General features: G+C 39.5%; 1 protein-coding gene across 1 annotated transcript in view; it reads left to right on the forward strand.

The window, feature by feature from the left end:
* Positions 1 to 2,624: 2,624 nt before the first annotated feature.
* Positions 2,625 to 26,844, forward strand: part of LOC310738041 (uncharacterized protein) — a 924,051-nt gene continuing 899,831 nt past the window's right edge. The window contains exons 1-9 of the mRNA XM_083562839.1: positions 2,625 to 2,745; positions 3,275 to 3,391; positions 4,222 to 4,338; positions 4,721 to 4,774; positions 4,994 to 6,814; positions 7,206 to 7,403; positions 12,913 to 13,086; positions 16,743 to 16,916; positions 18,087 to 18,260. Coding sequence (XP_083418965.1) covers positions 2,693 to 2,745; positions 3,275 to 3,391; positions 4,222 to 4,338; positions 4,721 to 4,774; positions 4,994 to 6,814; positions 7,206 to 7,403; positions 12,913 to 13,086; positions 16,743 to 16,916; positions 18,087 to 18,260 — 2,882 coding nt within the window. The 5' untranslated portion in view covers positions 2,625 to 2,692. The remainder of the gene's footprint in view (positions 2,746 to 3,274; positions 3,392 to 4,221; positions 4,339 to 4,720; positions 4,775 to 4,993; positions 6,815 to 7,205; positions 7,404 to 12,912; positions 13,087 to 16,742; positions 16,917 to 18,086; positions 18,261 to 26,844) is intronic.

The raw sequence follows: 26,844 nt of genomic DNA on the forward strand, positions 1-26,844 counted from the left end.
CCATTCAAGTTGGACCCCTTTTTGTCTTCAGAACTGCCCTAATTATTCATGTCATAGACAACATTGTGCTGGAAATCTTTCTTATAGGTATTGGTCCATATTGACATGATAGGATCATACATTTGCTGCATATTTGTCAGCAGCACATTCATGATGTAAATCTCCCGTTCCACCACATCTCAAAGGCGCTCTATTGGACTGCGGTCTGGTGACTGTGGAGGTCATTTGAGTACAGTGAACCTATTGTCATGTTCAAGAAACCAGTTTGAGATGATTTTAGCTTTGTGACATGGTGTCTTATCCTGCTGGTAGTAGCCATCAGCAGATTGGTACACTGTGATCAAAAAGAGATCGACATGGTCAGCAACAATATTCTAGTGGGCACATGTGAAGTGTAGCCTCAGTTTCCTGTTCTTAGCTGACTGGAGAGGAACTGTTGTGTTCTTCTGCTGCTGTAGACCATCTGCTTTAAGGTTCCAAGTGTTCAGCACAGCTTGGTTGTAACCAGATGGTATTTGTGTTTCGCTTGCCTTTCTATCAGCTCAAACCAGTCTTCTCTTCTGACCTCTGGCATCAACAAGGCATTTTCACCCAGGGATCTACTGCTCACTGGATATTTTCTCTTTTTTAGACCCTTCTCTGTAAACACTAGTGATGGTTGTGTGTAAAAAGTTTGAGAAATACAGAACTCGAGACAAGTTGAACAGGTGTACCTAATGATGTCTTGTTATGATGCTGGGTATTAATACATTTGAGCAACAGTGCTTTAAAGTGAGTTATGTTGCTCAGTGAAAGCCTGTGTAAAGACTTGTATTTGATGAATTTACTCACTTCCTTTAGTAGACTTTAGCAGCTGGATTTAGAACAAGCAGAAAGTGTTTCATGGTCTGTTTAGGAAGACCTATACAAAGATCATTACAATTACATTTATAAAATGTTTTTTAATGTCATGTTTTGCATGGCTTTAATGGTAGAAAGTTGATTATTACAGTAAAATGATGGCTAAAATAATATATTTTGACAATGTATTTCACAGATCTTTAGTGTCTGCAGAAAAGGCAGGTCTTCGGAGGTGCAGTCACTGGTGTGTAAGAGGACCAGTGGGGAGAAGAACACAGGTTTGCAAACAATATCCTATTATTAAACCATTTTTCATTTTGTTTTTTCCAGGACAGACATTGTGAACTGAACCCTGCTGACTTGAAAACCCCTTCAAAAATTGCAAATGATGAATTTTATATTGTCCCCCCCTACTGTTCAATGAAATTTACGCCCATGGCGAGTATATAATATGTAGATAGATAGATAGATAGATAGATAGATAGATAGATAGATAGATAGATAGATAGATAGATAGATAGATAGATAGATAGATAGATAGATAGATAGATAGATAGATAGATAGATAGATAGATAGATAGATAGATAGATAGATAGATAAATATAAAGATAAAAAGATAAAAAGATAGATAGATTATATTGATTATAACAGACTCTTGTACAGTTTAAGTGTAATTTTAATGAGTTAAATAAAATAAAACTGTACATCGGCGATTTTTTAAGTAGTAAAATGCTACCGTCTGGTGGTAATATGAGACATTGCAACTTGTCACCGGGCGGTACTTTTTTTTTTTTTCTCTGTTTCCACACAGGCGGTTTTTACTTGTCGGACCTTTTTTTTTTTTTTACCAGATTTTAGTGCTGATTTTGAACTTGGCGACAAATATTTACCAAGTATGTTTCTCGCTGTCTCCCTCATCACTTATGCAGTAGTTGCCCAATCATCCAGCACGTCTTCACCACCACAGAGCCCCTGTCTGACCTCCTCCCTGAACCCCACACTACAGTGTTCCTCCTTCAGTTTCCACCTTATTCTTCTTTCAGTCCTCACTCTCCTCCTCTTTCTCTTCACCTCTTCACCTCCAAAACCATCCTACAGACCACAATCCGATGCTGTCTAGCTACACTGTCCCCTGCCAACACCTTACAGTCTCCAATCTCCTTCAGGTTACATCTTCTACATAGAACATAGTCCACCTGTGTGCCCCTCCCTCCACTCCTTTATGTCACCCTATGCTCCTCATTCTTCTTAAAATAAGTTCATAACTGCCATTTCCATCCTTTTAGCAAAATCTTCCACCATCTGCCCTTCCACATTCCTCTCCTTAAGGCCATACCTACCCATCACCTCCTCATCACCTCTGTTCCCTTCACCTAGATGCCCATAACTTGGGCCTGGACCGATCCGGTATAAATTTCTGATTTATACCGGATCCTCATTTTTCCGGGCTTGAGTGCACTGTCTTGTGCAACCCTAATGACTGGGTTAACATTAAAGACTATATAATTTCTATTAATCATCAAAATATCTAAATTTTTTTGGAGGGTTATTGCTGTTATGATTCTGTTATTGTTATGTTGTTATATATGCTGTTTAGGTGCATTTGTTTACAGGGAACTCTCACCTGGACCAAGATTGTAGCAGCATTGGAGTATTGCAGCAATGGACCAAAGCGGCCAATGAGGCGTCTGTGTCTTATATGTCTATAGCTTTCAGCTCTAATGGGACTTTAGAGGAAGATTTTCCCCCAGTTTTAACTGCATGTTGTTTTTGTGTTTTCTAGGAATGTGATTGATTCCAGCAGAAGAGATCGGCGTCTTCAGGACTCTGCGTGTACACGAGCATTGAAAAATGGAGATCCCTGATCAGGGGACAGATCATGTGACCTCACCCTCAGAAGACTGGTAACCTGCCATGTTCTAGTGTTTTACTAATGAACTATTCATATCTGCATTATGGAGTTTCTATAGAAATAATAACTAATATTTATGGTAAGAATAAAACTTTAGCACTCACTTGAAAAAGTGGTTGATGAAATAATGTCCCACAACTGCTTATTTTTTGCCTTTTAATTAGTTTTTGTATTTATACTCCATGTTTCCATTGTCTCTTTGTGAAGACCTGTTTGTTTCTGCTCTTAGCCTATTCCAGGCATGGTAGCATGTGGATATAAGCAGCACTATGGAGATCTGCTACTATTAGCATTTTGTTGTATTTAAAGTTAAATGAAACAAGGTTGTGGATTTTTAAGGAACTATACTGCAGGGGTGTTTGTTCCCTGTTCACAATCTGTGTTCTGTATGCTACTATTCCTAGTGTGTAAGAAGTGAGATAAATTTTAAACAGAAATATTGTGATTATACCTTATTATACCTTATAACTTATTATTATACCGAAATTATGTCTCATGTCCATCTCTATCAATTTAAACAGTAAAGGAAAGAGCAGGAGATCACACTACCCAGAACCCAGCTGTGTCTCCATGAAGAGTGATGGGTCTATGGATCGTCCTCTCTTCTTCAGAAATGAAAACCCCTCACCTGTACACAGGTAACATCTCTGTCAGGTGGCAACCACGAGTCGGAAACGAAAGTAACTCTATCATGTTTATGGAATCATTCAGCACACAAACAGAGGACAGGGAGTGTTACCAATCGTAATGCTGGTTTGGTCTGTGATGCGGGTATAATCCTTTAAGGAAGTATAATCCATTTAGGAAAGTATTATCCGTAAGGTAGGTAATGTCCGTAAGGAAATCCGGAAAGTGAGGGTAATCCGTAGGCAATCCGTAGAAGGAGCAGGAACCAGCGGGGAAACTCAGCACGAGAGAGAGAGAGAGAGAGAGAGAGAGAGAGAGAGAGAGCATGCAAAGCTGACTGGTGAGTGTGTGTTTGTGTGTGTGTGTCCCGGCATGAGTACGACGAAAGATGTGCGTTACCGAGTGTGTGTGTGTGTGTGTTTGTGTGTGTGTGTCGGCGTGAATACGAGGAAATATGTGCGTTACCGCAAGTGTGTGACACCAGTTTAGTGTCGATCTGTTAGGTATTCACCTGCACCTTGGTCTCCGCGCTGCACACCTTAAAATCACGTGACCACACACACACACACACCGCACGAGCACTGCCTAAACTGAGATTATCTGGTGTTTTTATTTGTTTTGTTAAGGGAAATCTGCAAACTGTTTTCAGAAAGTATGTGTCCGCCATACAATCGCACTAACAAACATCACAATTGTGATACAATTCATCGTGCAACACTATTTCAAGTTAAATGTAATAAATTTGAAGAGTTACCAGAAATATTGTGATACATTATAATACAAATAAAAATTTTTAAACAATGAAATTTTGTCTCATGTCCATTTTTATCATTTTAAACAGTAAAGGAAAGAGAGAGAGATCACACTCAGCAGAACCCAGCTGTGTCTCCATGAAGAGTGATGAGTCTATGAATCCTCCTCTCTACTTCAGAACTGGAATCTCCTCACCTGTACACAGGTAACATCCCATAATTCTCATAATTACAGTCACAGTTAATGACTAAAGCTGGAATTCTGATCTATTATATCATTTTCATCTTTTACTCTTAAATCCAAATGTCTTCAGTGTCGAACAAAAACCCAAAGAACTGGACTCCCTGTTCCAATACTTTTGGAGGTTTGTGTAGGAAGAATAGAAAAGTAGGAAAAAGTGGGAAATGAAAACAGGGAGCACATTTAATTCTCCAGGTGCACAATGTTGGAGTTGTATTCAGCTCTGTGTTCTCCAAGTGTTCCTGCTCTCACTACAATTATTGTAGTACAATTTGTGTTCAGGTTTCGACTCCAGTATTAAAGTGAGGAACGTTGAGATCTTTAACACTTGTTGTTTTTGTTCCCAGTGTTCTACAGAAGGCAGGAGACAGAAGAGAGAAGAACATCATCACATCTACAGGGTACGATCAAAACCAACACCATGACTGACACACTGCTATTCTAAAGCTCTCTGCTGTTAGTAACTACAGAGTGATTAGATGATAGAAAACCTCCAGTAGAATAAAGTAAATCCACAGTGAGAACATCATAAAGATCTATCTAGCAGGAACAATGTGAACTTCTACTCTAATCATTGGAGCCCATGTCTCACCATGTCTTCCTTCTTCACCCTGTCACAGACACGACCCAGAATCCACTGCTGCAGATGAATTCCAGAAGAAGTTCAAGTTCAATCTGATGAAGAAGTTTGAGTGTTTGAATGGATTGATGCTAAAGCAGGAAAACCGAACACTCCTGAATGAGATCTACACAGAGCTCTACATCACAGAGGGAGACAGTGGAGACATCAATAAAGAACATGAGGTGAAACAGATCGAGGCTGAAACAGCATCAAGGAGGAACCCAACTGAGGAGACACCAATTGAATGCAGTGACATCTTCAAACCCTTACCTGAACAAGACAAAGCCATCAGGAGAGTTCTAACAAAACCCTTATCTGAACAAGATAAAGAACCCATCAGGAGAGTTCTGACTAAGGGAGTATCTGGAATTGGAAAAACAGTCTCTGTGCAGAAGTTTGTTCTGGACTGGGCTGAAGAAAAAACAAATCAGGACGTCCACCTCATATTCCCACTTCCTTTCAGAGAGCTGAATTTGATGAAGGAGCAGAAACTGAGTCTGATGGAGCTCCTTCATGTGTTTTTTAAGGAGATGAAAGAAATGGACATTTCCAGTTTGGAGAAGGTTTTGTTCATTTTTGATGGTTTGGATGAGTGTCGTTTTCCTCTGGATTTCCAGAAGACAGTGAGAGTGTGTGATGTAACTGACTCAGCACCAGTGCATGTGCTGCTGATAAACCTGATCAAAGGAAACCTGCTTCCCTCTGCTCTCATCTGGATCACCTCCAGACCAGCAGCAGCTGATCAAATCCCCTCTGAGTGTGTCCATCGAGTCACAGAGGTACGAGGGTTCAATGACCCTCAGAAGGAGGAGTACTTCAGGAAGAGGATCAGTGATCAGAACCTGGCCAATAAGATCATCACACACCTGAAGTCATTAAGAAGCCTCTACATCATGTGCCACATCCCAGTGTTCTGCTGGATTTCAGCTGCTGTTCTAGAGAGAATGTTGGGTGAAGCAGAGAGTGGAGAGATCCCCAAGACTCTGACTCAAATGTACACACACGTCCTCATCATTCAGACCAACATCATAAGAGAGAAGTACCTACAGAAGCAGGAGAGCGATGAAGAAATGCTTCTCAAACTGGGGAAACTCGCTTTCCAGCAGCTGAAGAAACAAAACCTGATCTTCTATGAGGAAGACCTGAGAGAGTGTGGCATTGATGTGACAGAAGCAGCAGTGTATTCAGGTGTGTGTACGCAGATCTTCAGAGAGGAGTTTGGGCTTCACCAGAGTAAAGTGTACTGCTTTGTTCATCTGAGCATTCAGGAACATCTCGCAGCTCTGTATGTGCACCTGACCTTCATGAAGGAACAGAGAAATGTTCTTAAACAGAATCAGGTCTGTAGGACACTTTCAGATGTTCACAGGAGTGCTGTAGATCAGGCTTTAGACAGTCAGACTGGACATCTGGATCTTTTCCTCCGCTTTCTTCTGGGTCTCTCACTCGAATCCAATCAGAAACTTCTACATTCCTTAGTAACACAGACAGGAAGTAGCTCCCAGAACAAAGAGAAAACAGTTCAGTACATCAAGAAGAAGATCAGTAAAGATCTTTCTACAGAGAAATCCATCAATCTGTCCCACTGTCTGAATGAACTGGGTGATGATTCTCTAGTGGAGGAAATCCAGCAGTATCTGAAATCTGGAGCACAAAGTGAACTTTCTCCTTCACAGTGGTCTGCTCTGGTGTTTGTGTTACTGACATCAGCACAGGATCTGGAGGAATTTGACCTGAATAAATACATCACTCCAGATAAGATCAGAGATAAGATTCTTGTGAGAGTGATGCCTGTGATTGCAGCATCCAGAAAAGCAATGTAAGTGAAGCTGAATGAAATTGTTCTACTGTTACAGTGTTGAGAACAAATCAAAGGTCTGAGCTGTTCAGATGAATCGAACTCTGCAGGACTCTTTAGACTTTTTCCTTTCTCCTCTTAGAAACCTTTTAGATCAGACTCTCTTACTTTCCCATTTGGATTCCCAGATCTCATCCTTCATGTTTATACAACGTGTGTGTGATGATGTTCCTCAGCTGAAACTCTCCCCAAGCCAAATCTGAACATCTCAGACTGTCAATTCTTATTATTCCACCATTTAATCATTGTGTTCAACTGATGTGTGTGATGTTGAAAGTGAGACGCTGCAGTGAAGCTTTGAGAACTTGTTTGATCTTCTGCATTTCTGTTCATTATCTTTTATTTCCTTCAGTATCAGATGCAGTGAAATTACAAAGAGAAGCTCTGTAGAAGCTCTGACCTCAGTGCTCAACTCAAAAACCTCCAGTCTGAGAGAACTGCATCTGACTGTCAATACACTGGATCTGACCTGGAATAAACTAGAAGACTCAGGAGTGAAGCGTCTCTCTGCTCTACTGGAGAATCCTGAGTGTAAAGTGAAGACACTGTGGTAAGATCATCTCTCTGAGAGACACAAGAACTCACTAAAAGCTGCAGTGAATTGTTGTATACAGTGTTGTTTTTCAGGTGAAATTTGCTGTAGCAGTACAACATCCAGAACAAATCTATCAGTAATGAAACTTCTCACTTCCACTAATCATTAATGCACTGAGAATTAGATCCATGTGTGAATAAAACTCCAGTTAAACAGAGAGAAAGAACCTGATTCATGACTTTGAACAGAAAGCAGCAATACCTTTACACCTCTTGTACACATAATGACAGGAATCTCAATCACAGCAATAATCATTGGTCAGGTTTAATATTATCTTGTGATTGGACAAGAGAAGGGAGACGGTCCACCATAACACACACATCATCTTCAAATCATCATCATTGCTTTTTCAACCTGTTTCTAGACGTCTTACCATATTATTCTTCATTGTCAGAGATTCCCCTCTGCTCCGTTTGCAGAATGATGAAGTGTGTGTCAGCTTGCATTGCTCTGGACTTCCCAGTTCCATTCTCTGTTTCTCAGAGCGACGTGTGTTTGTGCTGCTGCTCTCCTTCATCTCATCTTCTTTTACAACTTCTTTATTGAACTGCAAATGTTTAAGCTCTTCTAAGAGTAAAAAATCCCACATTTACTTCTGTTTTTTCCTCCACATTCATTTGGTCATTAGTGCTGCTCTACTTCTAATCCCCTGCTGTGAAAATGAGCTGAAATACACCTTACACTGCCACCTACTGGTCATTTACTGCAGTTTTCTTGTGTCAGCAGTCTGAGATGAATCAAAGTGCAGTACAAATATTTATCTCTATTAAATCATCTTTAAATTCATTTATTTTCATTGATAAATTATATATTTTTGATTTACTTTGTAAGTCCTGGAGAAATCTGCTGCAACTTATTTTACACAAATCAAATCTGTCCATTTTGTAGTCGGGCAACTCGCACTACATGACTGTCTAGACGAGGACTTCCATCAGTGTCTGTGACTGGTTCTCACACCAACACTGCAGGAACGAGGGAGAACACACAGGATGTGTAATGTGTAGAAACTGAGAGAGTGAAGTGTGTGTCATTGTGTATCTGCAGGTTGTGTAAGTGTGGAGTATCAAATGAAGGCTGTGCTGCTCTCGCTTCAGCTCTGAGATCAAACCCCTCACACCTGAAAGATCTGAATCTGACTGGGAATAAAGTAGGAGACTCAGGAGTGAAGTGTCTCTCTGCTGTACTGGAGAATCCTCACTGTACACTGTAGATACTGTGGTAAGATCATCTCTCTGAGAGTCACATGACCTGCTCCTCAGTAACACACATTCTCTAATAGTGAGACTGAAGCAGAGCTTTTAGGTTCAGCATCAATGTTCTGAGGAGGAACTTTTAGTTTTTTTGTTAGTTCAAATTAGTGTTAATTGACCACACACACTCTCACACACACACACTCTCACACACACACTCTCACACACACACACACTCTCACACACACACACACACACACACACACACACACACACACACACACACACACACACACACACACACATATTCACACTCTCACTCACACACACACACACACACACACACATGCACACTCGCACACACACACATTCACACTCTCACTCACACACACACACACATGCACACTCGCACACACTCACACTCACACTCACACACCAGCCTCTGGATCAGCACTGTGGTGATTTCTTTAGAGAACATTGAGGAAGTAAACAGGATGGTGAAAATGGAGTTGTTATTCAGGAGACGTTTACTCCAGTAATTCCCTCAGTCCAACCGGCAAAAAAGATCATTTTGTCCAATGTTCCCCCGTTTATAAAAGATGAATTGTTGATAATGGAATTGTCTAGATATGGAAAAAATGTTTAGCAAAAGAAGAAAGTTCCGGCTAACCCTAGGCTGTAAATCCCCTTTACTTAAACTTGTCTCTTTTAGACCACAAGTTGTTATGGTCCTTAAAAGTGAAGTAGAGGATCTAAGTGTGGCTTTTAAATTCAGAATCGATGGCTTTGACTTTGTTGTGTATGTAAGTTCTGAGATTATAAGATGTTTTAAGTGTGGAGAGGAGGAGCACATTAGAAGTTCCTGTCGTCTACAGATCTCCGATAACAGCGCTCACGTAGCGGCTGATGAAGAGGCTGGAGATACTGTTGTCACTGGTTCTGCTTGATGTGAACAGGCTGGAGATACTGTTCTCACTGGTTCTGCTGAATGGGATCAGGCTGGAGATACTGTTCTCACTGGTTCTGCTGAATGTGATCAGGCTGGAGATACTGTTCTCATTTGGTTCGGCTGAATGTGATCAGGCTGGAGCGACTGTTCTCACTGGTTCTGCTGAATGTGATCAGGCTGGAATTACTGTTCTCACTGGTTCTGCTGAATGTGATCAGGCTGGAGATACTGTTCTCACTGGTTCTGCTTGATGTGATCAGGCTGGAGATACTGTTCTAACTGGTTCGGCTGAATGTGACCTGGCTGGAGATACTGTTCTCACTGGTTCTGCTGAATGGGATCAGGCTGGAGATACTGTTCTCACTGGTTCTGCTGAATGTGATCAGGCTGAAGATACTGTTCTCACTGGTTCTGCTGAATGTGATCAGGCTGGAGATAATGTTCTCACTGGTTCTGCTGAATGTGATCAGGCTGGAGATACTGTTCTCACTGGTTCGGCTGAATGTGATCAGGCTGAAGATACTGTTCTCACTGGTTCAGCTGAATGTGATCAGGCTGGAGATACTGTTCTCACTGGTTCTGCTGAATGGGATCAGGCTGGAGATACTGTTCTCACTGGTTCGGTTGAATGTGATCAGGCTGAAGGTGCGTCTATTGTGCCAGAGGCAGGAACGAGTGATGCCAGGGGGAGAACCCGAGGTGACAGAGGGGGAAACAGTAATAGATACTGTCAAAGCAGCTATACAGGTGAGTGAAGAAGAAATGAATCCAGATTATGTGAGTGAGGATGCACTGTTTAAAACACCTCCTGAAAAAGGAATAAAGTAAAGATGAGGAATGAAAAGTTAAAACAATGGTCTGAAACACAAGCTAATGAATGTGATGATGTTGAAAGTCCTGTTGAAGATTCTGACAGTGAAACTCTGGACAATAAGAGCAGAGGGAAGACATGTACCGTATTTTTCGGACTATAAGCCGCTACTTTTTTCCCACGTTTTGAACCCCGCGGCTTAACCAACGAAGTGGCTTATTTATGAATTTCACAAACTTCAAGCCAAAAAACTGAACCCCATAACATTAGACCAATTAAATTTTCAAATTGAAATGAAAAAATGCACCTCACCTGTGTTCTGAGCTGCACGGCTTCGGAAGAAAAAACTTTTTTTTAAACACACGACGATGCCAAAAGATAAACTCCCGAGAGAAATAGTTGTGAAAGGAAGGAGGAAGACAGTGAACAATGACTTTCTTGGTCGGCTACTGTTTAGATACAAGCCGTTGTAACGTGTTGAGTCTGGGTGAAGGGAGAGCTCACTAACTCCAGTTGCAACAGAAATCATATAAGCACAGACAGGTTTCCAAAACTCGTGCTATTTTTATTTTTCTTGGCAACAGCGTTACGGGTTAGTCAAAGAAACTTAGAAATGAGCATCAGAAAATAAAAAGGACATAATCCTCGGTCTTCACACATGCAGTAATAGCGGAAAAATGCGGCGCCAGGCTATTCCCAAAATACCCGCTATGCTCCTAAAGGAAGCGCAGCATATTTCACCCATCTTTCGTTAAAGCCTGTGTAAAGTTCATTAGTTTCAATGTAGACACCTGTGGCTTATAGACAGGTGCGGCTTATTTATGTTTAAAATAAAAATCTTTGTCAAATTCAGTGGGTGCGGCTTATATATGGGTGCGCTTTATAGTCTGGAAATTATGGTAGTGACTATTCTTTTGGTAAAGTCAAATCTTTTTTTACAAAGATCAATAAAGATGAAAAATGTGCAGGCTAAAGATTCTTTTCCTGATCGCAAAATGTTTGTTGATTCTGTTGGGATGTTAATGAGAAGTGAGGGTGAAGAAAAATTCCTGCTAAATGAAGATCAGAACTTCAGGCAGAGGATGGGGTTTGAAACAATGTAGTTTTCTCTGCCTTCACATGCTGAAATTTGTCTTGTCTCTTTTAATATTGTGCAGAGCTGTGTAATTAGTCCTTCTGGGGTTTCTGATCATGATATTGTTATTTGTAGTGTGTTTATATCAAATATAAGGTAAAGAGTTCCTATTGGCATTTTAATGTCTCTTTGTTGAGTGATGCAAAGTTTAAAGAGGTTTTTCGAATTTAAATAAAAAGGAATTGAAAAAAAGAAAGAGTTTTATAAATGTAAAACAATGGTGGGATTTTTTCATTTGGAAAGAAAGAATGGCCAGAGTAGATACATTCACTCATTGTGATCAGAGAACTGGCAGGAGCTTACAGTGCTGTCTGAAATAAGATACAGGGCTGTAAGGTTCTATAAGGATCTGTATGGGAGTGAATATAAAGATGATGAGGAAATGTCTGCCAGTTTTTATCAAGGTTTACCGAAGCTTCCAAAAAAGTCAAAGGAGGCACTAGAGAAGCCTTTGTGTTCACAAGAGCTAGGGAAGGTATTGGAGATTACGAAGAGTAGAAAAGCTCCAGTACTTGATGCCTTTTGGGAGGTGTTGGGTGAGGATCTCTTGGATGTTCTCATTGAGAGCATAGCTGAGTGTTTTTTTACCAGTGAGCTGTAGGAGAGCTGTGATTACTCTACTACCCAAAAAGGTGACCTTCAAGAAATTAACAACTGGAGACCAGTGAGCCTAAAAATCTTTTCTAAAACTCTGGCAAATAGATTAAGGGAAGTGATGGGGGACATCATACATCCTGACCAGACGTATTGTGCCTGGTAGGTCTATTTCTGAGAACATTTTACTTGTTGGAGATGTAATAGAGGTTGCTGGCCTATTGGGCATTAATTTAGGGCTCATCTCCATTGATCAGGAAAAAGCTTTTTATAGGGTTGAGCACCAATATCTTTGGAACACCTGTTATGTTCTTGGTTTTGGCCCAGGTTTTATTGAAGAAGTTAAAGTGTTATATAAAGACATTGAGAGTATGCTAAAAATCAATGGTGGTTTGTCTGCCATAGTGTTAACAGGGGCATAAGACAAGGTTGTGACTCTCTGGAACGCTTTACTCCTTAGCAATCGAATCATTATTAAACAAATTATGGTCTAATATAGAAGACCTACTGTTACCTCATGTTAACCTGCAACATCAGATATCAGCTGATGTAATGATAAAGGTCAATGGGCAGAATGATATAAATACTCGAGTAGTATTTATACTTTCACACGCACACACGCACACACACACACACACACACACACACACACACATACTGCATAAAAGAAACAGATAGTTCTCACTAAATAAAATGTTTTAATATATACACTCATTTCAAAACACACAGGATGTGTAATTTGTATAAACTGAGAGAGTGAAGTATGTGTCATTGTGTATCTGCAGGTTGCGTGATTGTGAAGTATCAGATGAAGGCTGTGCTGCTCTCGCTTCAGCTCTGAGATCAAACCCCTCACACCTGAGAAAACTGAATCTGACTAAGAATAAAGTAGGAGACTCAGGAGTGAAGTGTCTCTCTGCTGTACTGGAGAATCCTCACTGTACACTGGAGATACTGAGGTAAGATCATCTCTTTGAGAGTCACATGACCTGCTCCTCAGTAACACACATTCTCTAATAGTGAGACTGAAGCAGAGCTTTTAGGTTCAGCATCAATGTTCTGAGGAGGAACTTTATAGTTGTATTTTTTTACTTTTGTTTGTTAGATTAAATTCGTGTTGATTACATTTTTATCTTTTTATAATCATGACTTTTTATTGACTTTTGTATTGTTTTAGTTTCTAATATCTAATAAATGTAGAAAAGTGTTGATATACAGTGAGGAAAATAAGTATTTGAACACCCTGCTATTTTGCAGGTTCTCCCACTTAGAAATCATGGAGGGGTCTGACATTGTCATCGTAGGTGCATGTCCACTGTGAGAGACATAATCTAAAAAAAAAAATCCAGAAATCACAATATATGATTTTTAAACTATTTATTTATATGATAAAGCTGCAAATAAGTATTTAAACACCTGAGAAAGTCAATGTTAATATTTGGTACAGGAGCCTTTGTTTGCAATTACAGAGGTCAAACGTTTCCTGTAGTTTTTCACCAGGTTTGCACACACTGCAGGAGGGATTTTGGCCCACTCCCCCACACAAATCTTCTCTAGATCAGTCAGGTTTCTGGCCTGTCGCTGAGAAACACGAAGTTTGAGCTCCCTCCAAAGATTCTCTATTGGGTTTAGGTCTGGAGACTGGCTAGACCATGCCAGAACCTTGATATGCTTCTTACAGAGCCACTCCTTGGTTATCCTGGCTGTGTGCTTCGGGTCATTGTCATGTTGGAAGACCCAGCCTCGACCCATCTTCAATGCTCTAACTGAGAGAAGGAGGTTTTTCCCCAAAATCTCACAATACATGGCCCTGGTCATCCTCTCCTTAATACAGTGCAGTCGCCCTGTCCCATGTGCAGAAACCCCCCCCCAAAAGCATGATGCTCCACCCCCATGCTTCACAGTAGGGATGGTGTTCTTGGGATGGTACTCATCATTCTTCTTCCTTGGTAGTTGGATTCTTACTGATTGTATGGGGTGGACAGGTGTCTTTATGCAGCTAACGACCTCAAACAGGTGCATCTAATTTAGGATAAATGTAGTGTGATGGTCAGTGATGTGAGTGTGATGGTCAGTGATGTGAGTGTGATGGTCAGTAATATGAGTGTGATGGTCAGTGTTGAGTGTGATGGTCAGTGTTGAGTGTGATGGTCAGTGATGTGAGTGTGATGGTCAGTGATGTGAGTGTGATGGTCAGTGATGTGAATGTAATAGTCAGTGATGTGAGTGTGATGGTCAGTAAGGGGAGTGTGATGGTCGGTGATGTGAGTGTGATGGTCAGTGATGTCAGTGTGATGGTCAGTGTTGAGTGTGATGTCAGTAATATAAGATGTGATATTCGAAACCTAACAGGAAGCCAATGTAGGGACGATAAGATTGGGGTTATATGATCGTATTTTCTTGACCTAGTAAGAACTCTTGCTGCCGCATTCTGAACTAACTGAAGCTTGTTTATTAATGATGCAGGACATCCACCTAGTAATGCATTACAATAGTCTATTCTAGAGGTCATAAACGCATGGACGAGCTTCTCTGCATCAGATATAGATAACATATTTCTTAGCTTAGAAATATTTCTAAGGTGAAAGAAGGCTGTTTTTGTAACTTGATTGATGTGATTTTTGAAAGATAAGTTGCTGTCTAAAATAACTCCCAGGTCTTTTACCGTTGAACTAGTAGTTACAGAACAACCGTCTAAATGCAGGCTGAGATGCTGGAGCTTCTGTGTACTATTTTTTGGGCCGATGAGCAAAATCTCCGTTTTATCAGAATTTAATAGCAGAAAGTTATGGGTCATCCAATCTCTTATTTCTTCAACACACTCAGTTATAATATTGAGACATGCTCGTGTTCTCACGCTCTAGAGACAAACATGTCCACCATGTGCATTCGGTACTCGGGTGGCTCCTCCAGAATGTAAGGCGGAGAAATGCGATTTCCATATGTCCAGCACCACCTTCCTTGGATTTGTCCTTTCAGCCGATAACTTCCAGATGGACCAAGCCAGGATTTTGGCGGTAAAGGACTGGCCCCAATTACAGAGGTTTTTGGGTTTTGCCAATTTCTATCAGCAGTTTATCAGGGTCTATAGCTCCGTCGCGGCCCCCCTTCACTCACTCACCTCCATACATCAGGCCTTTAACTGGAACCCAGAGGCTTGAACAGGCCTTTACCAAACTGAAGAGTCTTTTCACCTCAGCCCCTGTCCTGGCCCTTCCGGATCCAACCCGCCAATTAGTGGTGGAGGTGGACGCCTCAGATCTGGGTGTAGGGGCCATTCTGTCTCAGAGAGGTGCCCATGACCACGGCCTGCACCACGGTCTTAGCCCAGCTGAACAGAACTACCCTGTTGGTGATCGTGACATCTTGGCTGTTAAGTTGGCCCTGAAGGAGTGGCGTCATTGGCTGGAGGGGTCCGAAGTTCCATTTCTCGTCTGGACCGATCATTTAAATTTGGAATATATGCGGACTGCCAAGCACCTGAATCCATGTCAAGCACGTTGGGGACTGTTCTTCGGGCGATTTAACTTCTCCTTGTCGTACCGGCCGGGGTCGCTAAATGGGAAGCCTAACGCCTTGTCCCGTTTGCACTCCCCTGATGAGAAGGAACCACCCCCTGACCCCATACTTCCCACCACTGTTACTGTCCGCACCATGGACGGTCAACATTACCCCAGTGAGTGTGTGTGTTCAAAAGTATTCTGACATTATTGCTTTCTCAACATTAACCCAGTGAGTGCCACGACTGTATGTTCAAATGTATTCGGACATTATTGCTTTCCTGCCTGTTCTATCCTCCTCACCCTTTTCTTCTACTTTAACCCTGTTTGTGCTGCGACTGTGTTTTGTTCTGAAGTATTCGGACATTAAATATTTCCTGCCTGTGCTAAACCCTCCTCTCCCGATTCTTATCGTCTGGTGCATCCTGCATTTGGGTCCTCTCATCCACGCACCTAATCACCCGAGTTCGTTGACAGTAATTGATGAAGAATTAACTTTTGATATGTTGTTAATTTGAGTTTTGGGTTTATGTTTTGACTTCGCTTGTTTGTTTGTTTGATTTGTTTTTGACTTAAGTTGGTTTGTATGTATATTTTTAATAAAGGTGTATGAAATCTCTCTCCTTCTCTTACACACACACATATACACACACACACACACACACACACACACACACTCACACTCACTCACACACAGACAAACTCACACACACAGACTCACTCTCTGTCTCTCTTTCACGCGTGCACACACACACACACACACACACACACACACACTCACTCTCTGTCTCTCTTTCACGCGTGCACACACACACACACACACATACACACACACACACACTCTTACACACACACACACACACACACACACACTCTCGCTCTTTCTTTCTCACACACACACACACACACACACACACACACACACACACTCTCTCTCACATACACACACTCATACACACACACTCACACACTCTCTCTCTCTCTTTTATCAAACTGCTTAAAAAAAACAGACAGTTCTTGTCACTGAATAAACTGTTTTACTCATTTTAAAACACACAGGATGTGTAATGTGTAGAAACTGAGAGAGTGAAGTGTGTGTCATTGTGTATCTGCAGGTTGCGTGGTTGTGGAGTATCAGATGAAGGCTGTGCTGCTCTCGCTTCAGCTCTGAGATCAAACCCCTCACACCTGAGAGAACTGAATCTGACTAAGAATAAAGTAGGAGACTCAGGAGTGAAGTGTCTCTCTGCTGTACTGGAGAATCCTCACTGTAAACTGGAGATACTGTGGTAAGATCATCTCTTTGAGAGTCACATGACCTGCTCCTCAGTAACACACATTCTCTAATAGTGAGACTGAAGCAGAGCTTTTAGGTTCAGCATCAATGTTCTGAGGAGGAACTTTATAGTTGTATTTTTTTTTTTACTTTTGTTTGTTAGTTTAAATTAGTGTTGATTTAATTTTTATCTTTTTATAATCATGACTTTTTATTGACTTTTGTATTGTTTTAGTTTCTTATATCTAATAAATGTATAAAAGTGTTGATATAAATGTGAATGTGACGAGGCAGAATAATGAAGAAAGAGAAGATGATCTAATATCTAACAAGCTACAAAAATCCCTCAGTGTAGAATTGATCTGTTGTGACTTTTATTGCAGCTCAAAAGTCCAATTAAACCTGCAGCATTAAATCTGTATTTCCAGTAGATTAACACCTGAAAGTACTGTCTGGAGCTGAAGAACCTACAGCTTCTTTTACTCCACATTCAGATTTCAAAGATCTCACTTTACATCTTTCTCCTTTTCTCTCTCTTGGTCAGTGATGAGTTTGATGGTCAGTGATGGTCAGTGATTAATGTAATGGTTAGTGTTGTGAGTGTGATGGTCAGTGATGAATGTGTGATGGTCAGTGATCTGAATGTAATGGCCGGTAAGGGGAGTGTAATCTCCCTCCCTTTCTCTCTCTCTCTCTCTCTCTCTCTCTCTCTCTCTCTCTCTCTCTCTCTCTCTCTCTCTCTCTTTCTGCATGTGCGAGGGGGAAGGGTGAGCGTGGTGTGTAGAGCATGAGAGCGGTTGGCGTGTTGCCAATTTTTCAGCGTTTTTTTTTTTGTAACAATTTCATGTGTGTGTCTGTGTACCAGCGTATGTGATATGTGTAAATAAAGTTTTGTAAAAGTCAAAAAAGTCTCCCTCCCTCCCTTTCGCTCTCCTTCACCTCTCTCTCTCTTCCTCTCTCACTCTTCCTCTCTCTCTCTCCCCTGACTCCCTCCCTCTCCCCTCTCCCTCCCCCTCTCTCTCCTTAATCCCCCCCCTTTTCTCTCTCTCCACCATCCCTTCCTCTCTCTCTCTCTCTCTCTCTCTCTCTCTCTCTCTCTCTCTCTCTCTCTCTCTCTCTCTCTCTCTGATGTGTAATGTGTAGAAACTGAGAGAGTGAAGTGTGTGTCATTGTGTATCTGCAGGTTGTGTGATTGTGGAGTATCAGATAAAGGATGTGCTGCTCTCGCTTCAGCTCTGAGATCAAACCCCTCACACCTGAGAAAACTGTATCTGTCTGTGAATAAAGTAGGAGACTCAGGAGTGAAGTGTCTCTCTGATCTGAAGGATGATGAACGTTACAATCTACAGACACTGAAGTGAGTAATAATCTGTTTTATATAAACACTGAAACTGATGTAATGATTAGCGTTATTTACTACATCAGCGTTATTTACTACATCAGCGTTATTTACTACATTAGAGTTATTTACTACATCAGCGTTATTTACTACATCAACATTATTTACTACATTAGAGTTATTTACTACATTAGTGTTATTTACTACATTAGTGTTATTTAATACATCAGCGTTATTTACTCATCAGCGTTATTTACTACATTAGTGTTATTTACTACATTAGTGTTATTTACTACATTAGCGTTATTTACTCATCAGCGTTATTTACTACATTAGTGTTATTTACTACATCAGTGTTATTTACTCATCAGCGTTATTTACTACATCAGCGTTATTTACTACATCAGCGTTATTTACTACATCAGCGTTATTTACTCATCAGCGTTATTTACTACATCAGTGTTATTTACTCATCAGCGTTATTTACTACATTAGTGTTATTTACTCATCAGCGTTATTTACTACATTAGTGTTATTTACTCATCAGCGTTATTTACTACATTAGTGTTATTTACTCATCAGCGTTATTTACTACATCAGCGTTATTTACTACATCAGCGTTATTTACTACATCAGCGTTATTTACTCATCAGCGTTATTTACTACATTAGCGTTATTTACTCATCAGCGTTATTTACTACATCAGCGTTATTTACTACATTAGCGTTATTTACTCATCAGCGTTATTTACTACATTAGTGTTATTTACTACATTAGTGTTATTTACTACATCAGTCAAGTCAAGTCAAGTCAAGTTTATTTGTATAGCGCTTTTCACAACAGACATTGTCTCAAAGCAGCTTTACAGAAAACAACAGTGAAGGTGAATGGTGTGCGTTTGTCCCTGATGAGCAGCCGTGGCGACAGTGGCAAGGAAAAACTCCCTTAGATGATATGAGGAAGAAACCTTGAGAGGAACCAGACTCAAAGGGGAACCCATCCTCATATGGGTGACATCAAAAGTTTGGTCATAAATCTTTCAACAATACAGAACAATTTGTGATCATCATAGATCCAGCATCAGCTTCTCCATGCCAGGGCCTTTAAACACTCGGCATCTACTTCTCCATGATCATCCATAGGTCCATAATCTTCACGAGGTGGGACGTGACTGGAGCTGGCCAAACCTCAGGAAGCCTCGGGATGGGGAGAGAAAGAGAAGCAGTGGAGAGGAATTAGCGTAGCTGCTGTTCATGATATTAACAGCACAAGTTGATAATGTGCATGTGATCAGATGTTCTGGAGCACAAGGTTGTGATGTGATGTGCGTGATGTGTGTTATGTGTAGGCTTTGCTAAAAAGATATGTTTTTAATCTACACTTAAACTGGGAGAGTGTATCTGAACCCCGAACACTGTCAGGAAGACTATTCCAGAGTTTAGGAGCTAAATGTGAAAATGCTCTACCGCCTTTAGTGGACTTTGCTATTCTAGGAACTACTAGAAGCCCAGAGTTTTGAGATCTCAGGGAGCGTGACGGATTGTAGCGTGTTAAGAGACTGGATAGATACATGGGAGCCAAACCATTTAGTGCTTTATAAGTGAGTAGCAGTAGTTTGTAGTCTATTCGAAACTTAATAGGAAGCCAATGTAGGGACGATAAGATTGGGGTTATATGATCGTATTTTCTTGACCTAGTAAGAACTCTTGCTGCGGCATTCTGAACTAACTGAAGCTTGTTTATTAATGATGCAGGACATCCACCTAGTAATGCATTACAGTAGTCTATTCTAGAGGTCATAAACGCATGGACGAGCTTCTCTGCATCAGATATAGATAACATATTTCTTAGCTTAGAAATATTTCTAAGGTGAAAGAAGGCTGTTTTTGTAACTTGATTGATGTGATTTTTAAAAGATAAGTTGCTGTCTAAAATAACTCCCAGGTCTTTTACCGTTGAACTAGTAGTTACAGAACAACCGTCTAAATGCAGGCTGAGATGCTGGAGCTTCTGTGTACTATTTTTTGGGCCGATGAGCAAAATCTCCGTTTTATCAGGATTTAATAGCAGAAAGTTATGGGTCATCCAATCTCTTATTTCTTCAACACACTCAGTTATGCGAGCTAATTGAGCTGTATCGCCTGGTTTGGATGAAATATATAGCTGGGTATCATCAGCATAACAATGGAAGCTAATTCCATGCCTTCTAATAATATTTCCTAATGGAAGCATGTATATTGTAAAAAGCAGGGGTCCCAGAACTGACCCTTGTGGCACGCCATAATTTACTAGCATTATCCTGGATAGCTCTCCATTTAAATCTACGAAATGGTAACGATTGGACAGGTAGGATTTAAACCAGCTTAATGCCTGTCCCTGAATACCGATGTAATTCTGTAAGCGATCGAGGAGAAGATCATGATCTATAGTGTCGAACGCAGCACTAAGATCTAGTAAAACTAATAGGGAGATGTAGCCTTGGTCTGAAGCTAAAAGCAGGTCATTAGTGATTTTAACTAGAGCAGTTTCTGTGCTATGATGGGGCCTAAAACCTGACTGAAACTCTTCAAAGATATTGTTCTCCTGCAAGTGGTTACATAACTGGGCAGCGACAATCTTTTCTAAAATCTTAGACATAAATGGGAGATTTGAAATTGGTCTGTAATTCGATAGCGTGTTTGGATCCAGATTAGGTTTTTTAATGAGGGGCTTAATAACTGCTAACTTGAGGGATTTAGGGACATGACCTAACGATAGTGAGGAGTTAATAATATTTAAAAGAGGCTCACCAGCTGTATATAACACTTCCTTCAGTAGTTTAGTGGGAATTGGATCTAACTGACATGTTGTTGATTTAGCTTTCATAATAGCATCATACAGCTCTTCCTGTCCTATACATGTAAAACAGTGTAGTTGTGGGGTTGTAAGTATGATTGTGTCGGGAGATGCTGTCAGAGGTTGAACTGCCACAATTGTTTTTCGAATGTTATCTATTTTTTCAGTGAAAAAATTCATAAAGTCTTCACTACTAAACTGTGATGGAACACATTTTTCAGATCCCTGATTTGTTGTTAATTTAGCGACTGTACTGAAAAGGAACCTGGGATTGTTTTTGTTATTTTCTATGAGTTTGCTCAGGTGTTTAGCTCTAGCAGCTTTTAGCGCCTGTCTGTAGCTAAGCATACTGTCTTTATACGCAATTCTAAATACCTCCAATTTAGTTTTCCTCCATTTTCTCTCCAGATTACGTGTTGTTCTCTTTAGGGCATGCGTATGACTATTATACCAAGGTGCAGGTGCTTGTTCTCGAACCTTTTTTAACCGGATGGGGGCAACAGTGTCTAAAGTGCTAGTGAGGATAAGGTCTATGTTGTTTGCCATCTCATCAAGATGATCAGCATTTATGGGTTTAATGTGAAACTGAGATAAATCAGGCAGGTTATTTATGAATCTGTCCTTAGTGGTTGGAATAATAGTCCTACCAAGTCGATACCGTGGTGAAACACGGTTAATCTGCTCTACCGGTAGTGTGTACAGTAGGAGATAATGGTCTGTGATGTCATCATTCTGAGGTAAAATATTTATATCAGTGACGTCTGCTCCGTGGGATATTATTAAGTCTAGTGTGTGGTTAAAACGGTGGGTTGGTCTGGTGACGTTTTGTTTAACTCCAAAAGAGTTTAGTAAATCGACAAATGATAATCCTAGGGCATCGTTTTCATCATCTACATGAATATTAAAATCTCCTACAAGCATCAGTGTTATTTACTCATCAGCGTTATTTACTACATTAGTGTTATTTACTCATCAGCGTTATTTACTACATCAGCGTTATTTACTACATCAGCGTTATTTACTACATCAGCGTTATTTACTCATCAGCGTTATTTACTCATCAGCGTTATTTACTACATCAGCGTTATTTACTACATCAGCGTTATTTACTCATCAGCGTTATTTACCTCATCAGCGTTATTTACTACATCAGCGTTATTTACTACATCAGCGTTATTTACTACATTAGAGTTATTTACTACATTAGCTTTATTTACTCATCAGCGTTATTTAATACATTAGCGTTATTTACTACATCAGCGTTATTTACTACATCAGAGTTATTTACTCATCAGCGTTATTTACTACATTAGTGTTATTTACTACATTAGTGTTATTTACTCATCAGCGTTATTTACTACATTAGTGTTATTTACTACATCAGTGTTATTTACTACATTAGTGTTATTTACTCATCAGCGTTATTTACTACATTAGCGTTATTTACTCATCAGCGTTATTTACTACATCAGCGTTATTTACTACATCAGCGTTATTTACTCATCAGTGTTATTTACTACATTAGCGTTATTTACTCATCAGCGTTATTTACTACATCAGCGTTATTTACTACATCAGCGTTATTTACTCATCAGCGTTATTTACTACATTAGCGTTATTTACTCATCAGCGTTATTTACTACATCAGCGTTATTTACTACATCAGCGTTATTTACTCATCAGCGTTATTTACTACATTAGTGTTATTTACTCATCAGCGTTATTTACTACATTAGTGTTATTTACTACATCAGCGTTATTTACTACATCAGCGTTATTTAATACATCAGCGTTATTTACTACATCAGCGTTATTTACTCATCAGCGTTATTTACTACATTAGCGTTATTTACTACATTAGCGTTATTTAATACATTAGCGTTATTTAATACATCAGCGTTATTTACTACATCAGAGTTATTTACTACATCAGCGTTATTTACTACATCAGCGTTATTTACTACATTAAAGTTATTTACTACATCAGCGTTATTTACTACATCAGCGTTATTTACTCATCAGCGTTATTTACTACATCAGAGTTATTTACTACATCAGAGTTATTTACTACATCAGTGTTATTTACTACATCAGCGTTATTTACTACATTAAAGTTATTTACTACATTAGTGTTATTTACTACATCAGCGTTATTTACTACATCAGCGTTATTTACTCATCAGCGTTATTTAATACATCAGCGTTATTTAATACATCAGCGTTATTTACTACATCAGCGTTATTTAATACATCAGCGTTATTTAATACATCAGCGTTATTTACTACATCAGCGTTATTTACTACATTAAAGTTATTTACTACATTAAAGTTATTTACTACATTAGTGTTATTTACTACATCAGCGTTATTTACTACATCAGCGTTATTTACTCATCAGCGTTATTTACTACATCAGCGTTATTTACTACATCAGCGTTATTTACTCATCAGCGTTATTTACTACATCAGCGTTATTTACTACATCAGCGTTATTTACTACATCAGCGTTATTTACTACATCAGCGTTATTTACTACATTAAAGTTATTTACTACATTAGCGTTATTTACTACATCAGCGTTATTTACTACATCAGCGTTATTTACTACATCAGCGTTATTTACTACATTAAAGTTATTTACTACATCAGCGTTATTTACTACATCAGCGTTATTTACTACATCAGCGTTATTTACTACATCAGCGTTATTTAATACATTAGCGTTATTTACTACATTAGCGTTATTTACTACATCAGCGTTATTTAATACATTAGAGTTATTTACTACATCAGCGTTATTTACTACATCAGCGTTATTTACTCATCAGTGTTATTTACTACATCAGCGTTATTTACTACATCAGCGTTATTTACTACATCAGCGTTATTTACTACATCAGTGTTATTTACTACATTAGCGATATTTAGCACATTAACTTTATTTATTAGATGATGATCATCTTTTATTCCACAAACATTGGATTTCCTGTAAGCAGCTGGTTTCCTCACTCGGACAGTCCTTTTATGACTGGAATCAAATCCTGGGTTTCTTAAAGCAGAGATAATTACCTGCTGCTGATCATCAAACACCACCTTCTAGTTTTCTGTTACTGATTCACTTCTTTCTCTTGTAGTGTTTACTGGTGATGAACAATTGTGTGTGAAGACTCCAGTGTTCCTGCATTTCCGTATCTGCAAACCGAGAACATGTTTATCTACAGGATCTGAGGAGTTGATGTGAAAAAGCCCAGAGCAGAAGGAGTCCAAATCACATGTATTACTTTGTCCTTTAGTCAGTATTTAATAGAGTTTCTATCTTTATGCTACAGGATCAGACCCAATCCATTCTTTATTTTCTCTCTGATCTGATATCCATTTATTACTAGTATCAGGTGATCAACCCAGTATGGGATCAGTGCCATCTTTAGTGCCTGCATACACACACACACACACACACACCTGGATGTATATAATATGTATATGATGTATTATATAATATTTCCTACAAAAACACCCATAAAACTATAATCATTTTATATGGAGTTTTATTTACTTTTCTTTCTTTCTTTCTGCACCACTTTTTGGAAATTTCCCCACGAATAAAGTTTTATCTTAAAAGTTTATTATCAACAGAAGCCCATTCTTTGCTCAGAAGCGCCTCATGTTGTAACCATGGAGATGTAGAAGATATCATATGGTTTAGTGTGATGACTGTATATTAGTTTAATTATCTACTGGACATTTCCTCACTGAGCTGCTCCTCCTGCTGATTCATTTACTTACAGTAAGTCTTGCTTTAGTTTATAGATACGGGGCATCAACTATTAAAATATAATAAGAATAAGAATAACATAACATTGACTACTAATATATGTCCACTTGACAAAACAAACTTTTGTCAAGTGGACAGCCAGACTGTGTAAAATATATTATCAGTCAATGTTAAAATATAATAATAATGATAACATTCTTAGATGTTAAAATATACAAATAACAATATTGTGAATAGAGACATTATCAAAGACTTTTTTTGCCAAAGTTAAGATTGTTTATTTCAAGTATTAATATTTGGATGATTATTTAAATCAAATATGGACACAAAACTATTTTGTTATTAGCTATATTATGCTACATATTAGCTACATATAATGTTTAATCAGTCACACAAAAGTAATGTAAATAAATATAGAGTCAGTGTGATTAGTGTGATATTTTAAAGTATATATATGAGGGTGTAAATGAACATATTCAAGTAACTTTACTGACATTAGCAAAGTGGAATTTTCAGCAGCAGTGGGCAGCGAATCAGATGGAACTGTTAAAATCACTATTAAATATTTACTTTTATATTCATTAAATTATGTTTATTTTATAGACATAGTGAGGTCCTTAACAACCTTTACATTTTACTCCTCTGCTTGACATTTGAGCTTGAGCTTGACAGTTGACATTCCTGTTGAAATAAGACCCAAATATTTTTCAGGATACAGTGCATTGCAAAAGTATTGACCCCCCATGGCGTTTTTCCTATTTTGTTGTAAAATGGATTTTTTGGGGGTTTGTATCATTTGATTTACACAACATGCCTACCACTTTAAAGATGCAAAATATTTTTTATTGTGAAACAAACAAGAAATAAGACAAAAAAAACCTGAAAACTTGAGCATGCATAACTATTCACCCCCCCAAAGTCAATACTTACAGCAATTACAGCTGCAAGTCTCTTGGGGTATGTATCTATAAGCTTGGCACATCTAGCCACTGGGATTTTTGCCCATTCTTCAAGGCAAAACTGCTCCAGCTCCTTCAAGTTGGATGGGTTCTGCTGGTGTACAGCAATCTTTAAGTCATACCACAGATTGTCAATTGGATTGAGGTCTGGGCTTTGACTAGGCCATTCCAAGACATTTAAATGTTTCCCCTTAAATCACTCGAGTGTTGCTTTAGCAGTATGCTTAGGGTCATTGTCCTTCTGAAAGGTGAACCTCCGTCCCAGTCTCCAATCTCTGGAAGACTGAAAAAGGTTTCCCTCAAGAATTTCCCTGTATTTAGCACCATCCATCATTCCTTCAATTCTGACCAGTTTCCCAGTCCCTGCTGATGTTAAACATCCCCACAGCATGATGCTGCCACCACCATGCTTCACTGTGGGAATGGTGTTCTCGGGGTGATGAGAGGTGTTGGGTTTTTCGCCAGACATAGTGTTTTCCCTGATGTTCAAAAAGCTCAATTTTAGTCTCATCTGACCAGAGTACCTTCTTCCATATGTTTGGGGAGTCTCCCACATGCCTTTTGGCGAACACCAAACGTGTTTGCTTATTTTTTTCTTTAAGCAATGGCTTTTTTCTGGCCACTCTTCTGTAAAGCCCAGCTCTGTGGAGTGTACGGCTTAACGTGGTCCTATGGACAGATACTCTAATCTCCGCTGTGGAGCTTTGCAGCTCCTTCAGGGTTATCTTTGGTCTCTTTGTTGCCTCTATGATTAATGCCCTCCTTGCCTGGTCCGTGAGTTTTGGTGGGCGGCCCTCTCTTGCCAGGTTTGTTGTGGTGCCATATTCTTTCCATTTTTTAAATAATGGCTTTAATGGTGCTCCGTGGGATGTTCAAAGTTTTGGATATTTTTTTTATAGCCCAACCCTCATCTGTACTTCTCCACAACTTTGTCCCTGACCTGTTTGGCGAGCTCCTTGGTCTTCATGGTGCCGCTTGCTTGGTGGTGCCCCTTGCTTAACGGTGTTGCAGACTCTGGGGCCTTTCAGAACAGGTG

This window comes from Silurus aristotelis (genome assembly GCF_946808225.1).
Source record: "Silurus aristotelis genome assembly, chromosome: 15".
Taxonomy (NCBI): domain Eukaryota; kingdom Metazoa; phylum Chordata; class Actinopteri; order Siluriformes; family Siluridae; genus Silurus; species Silurus aristotelis.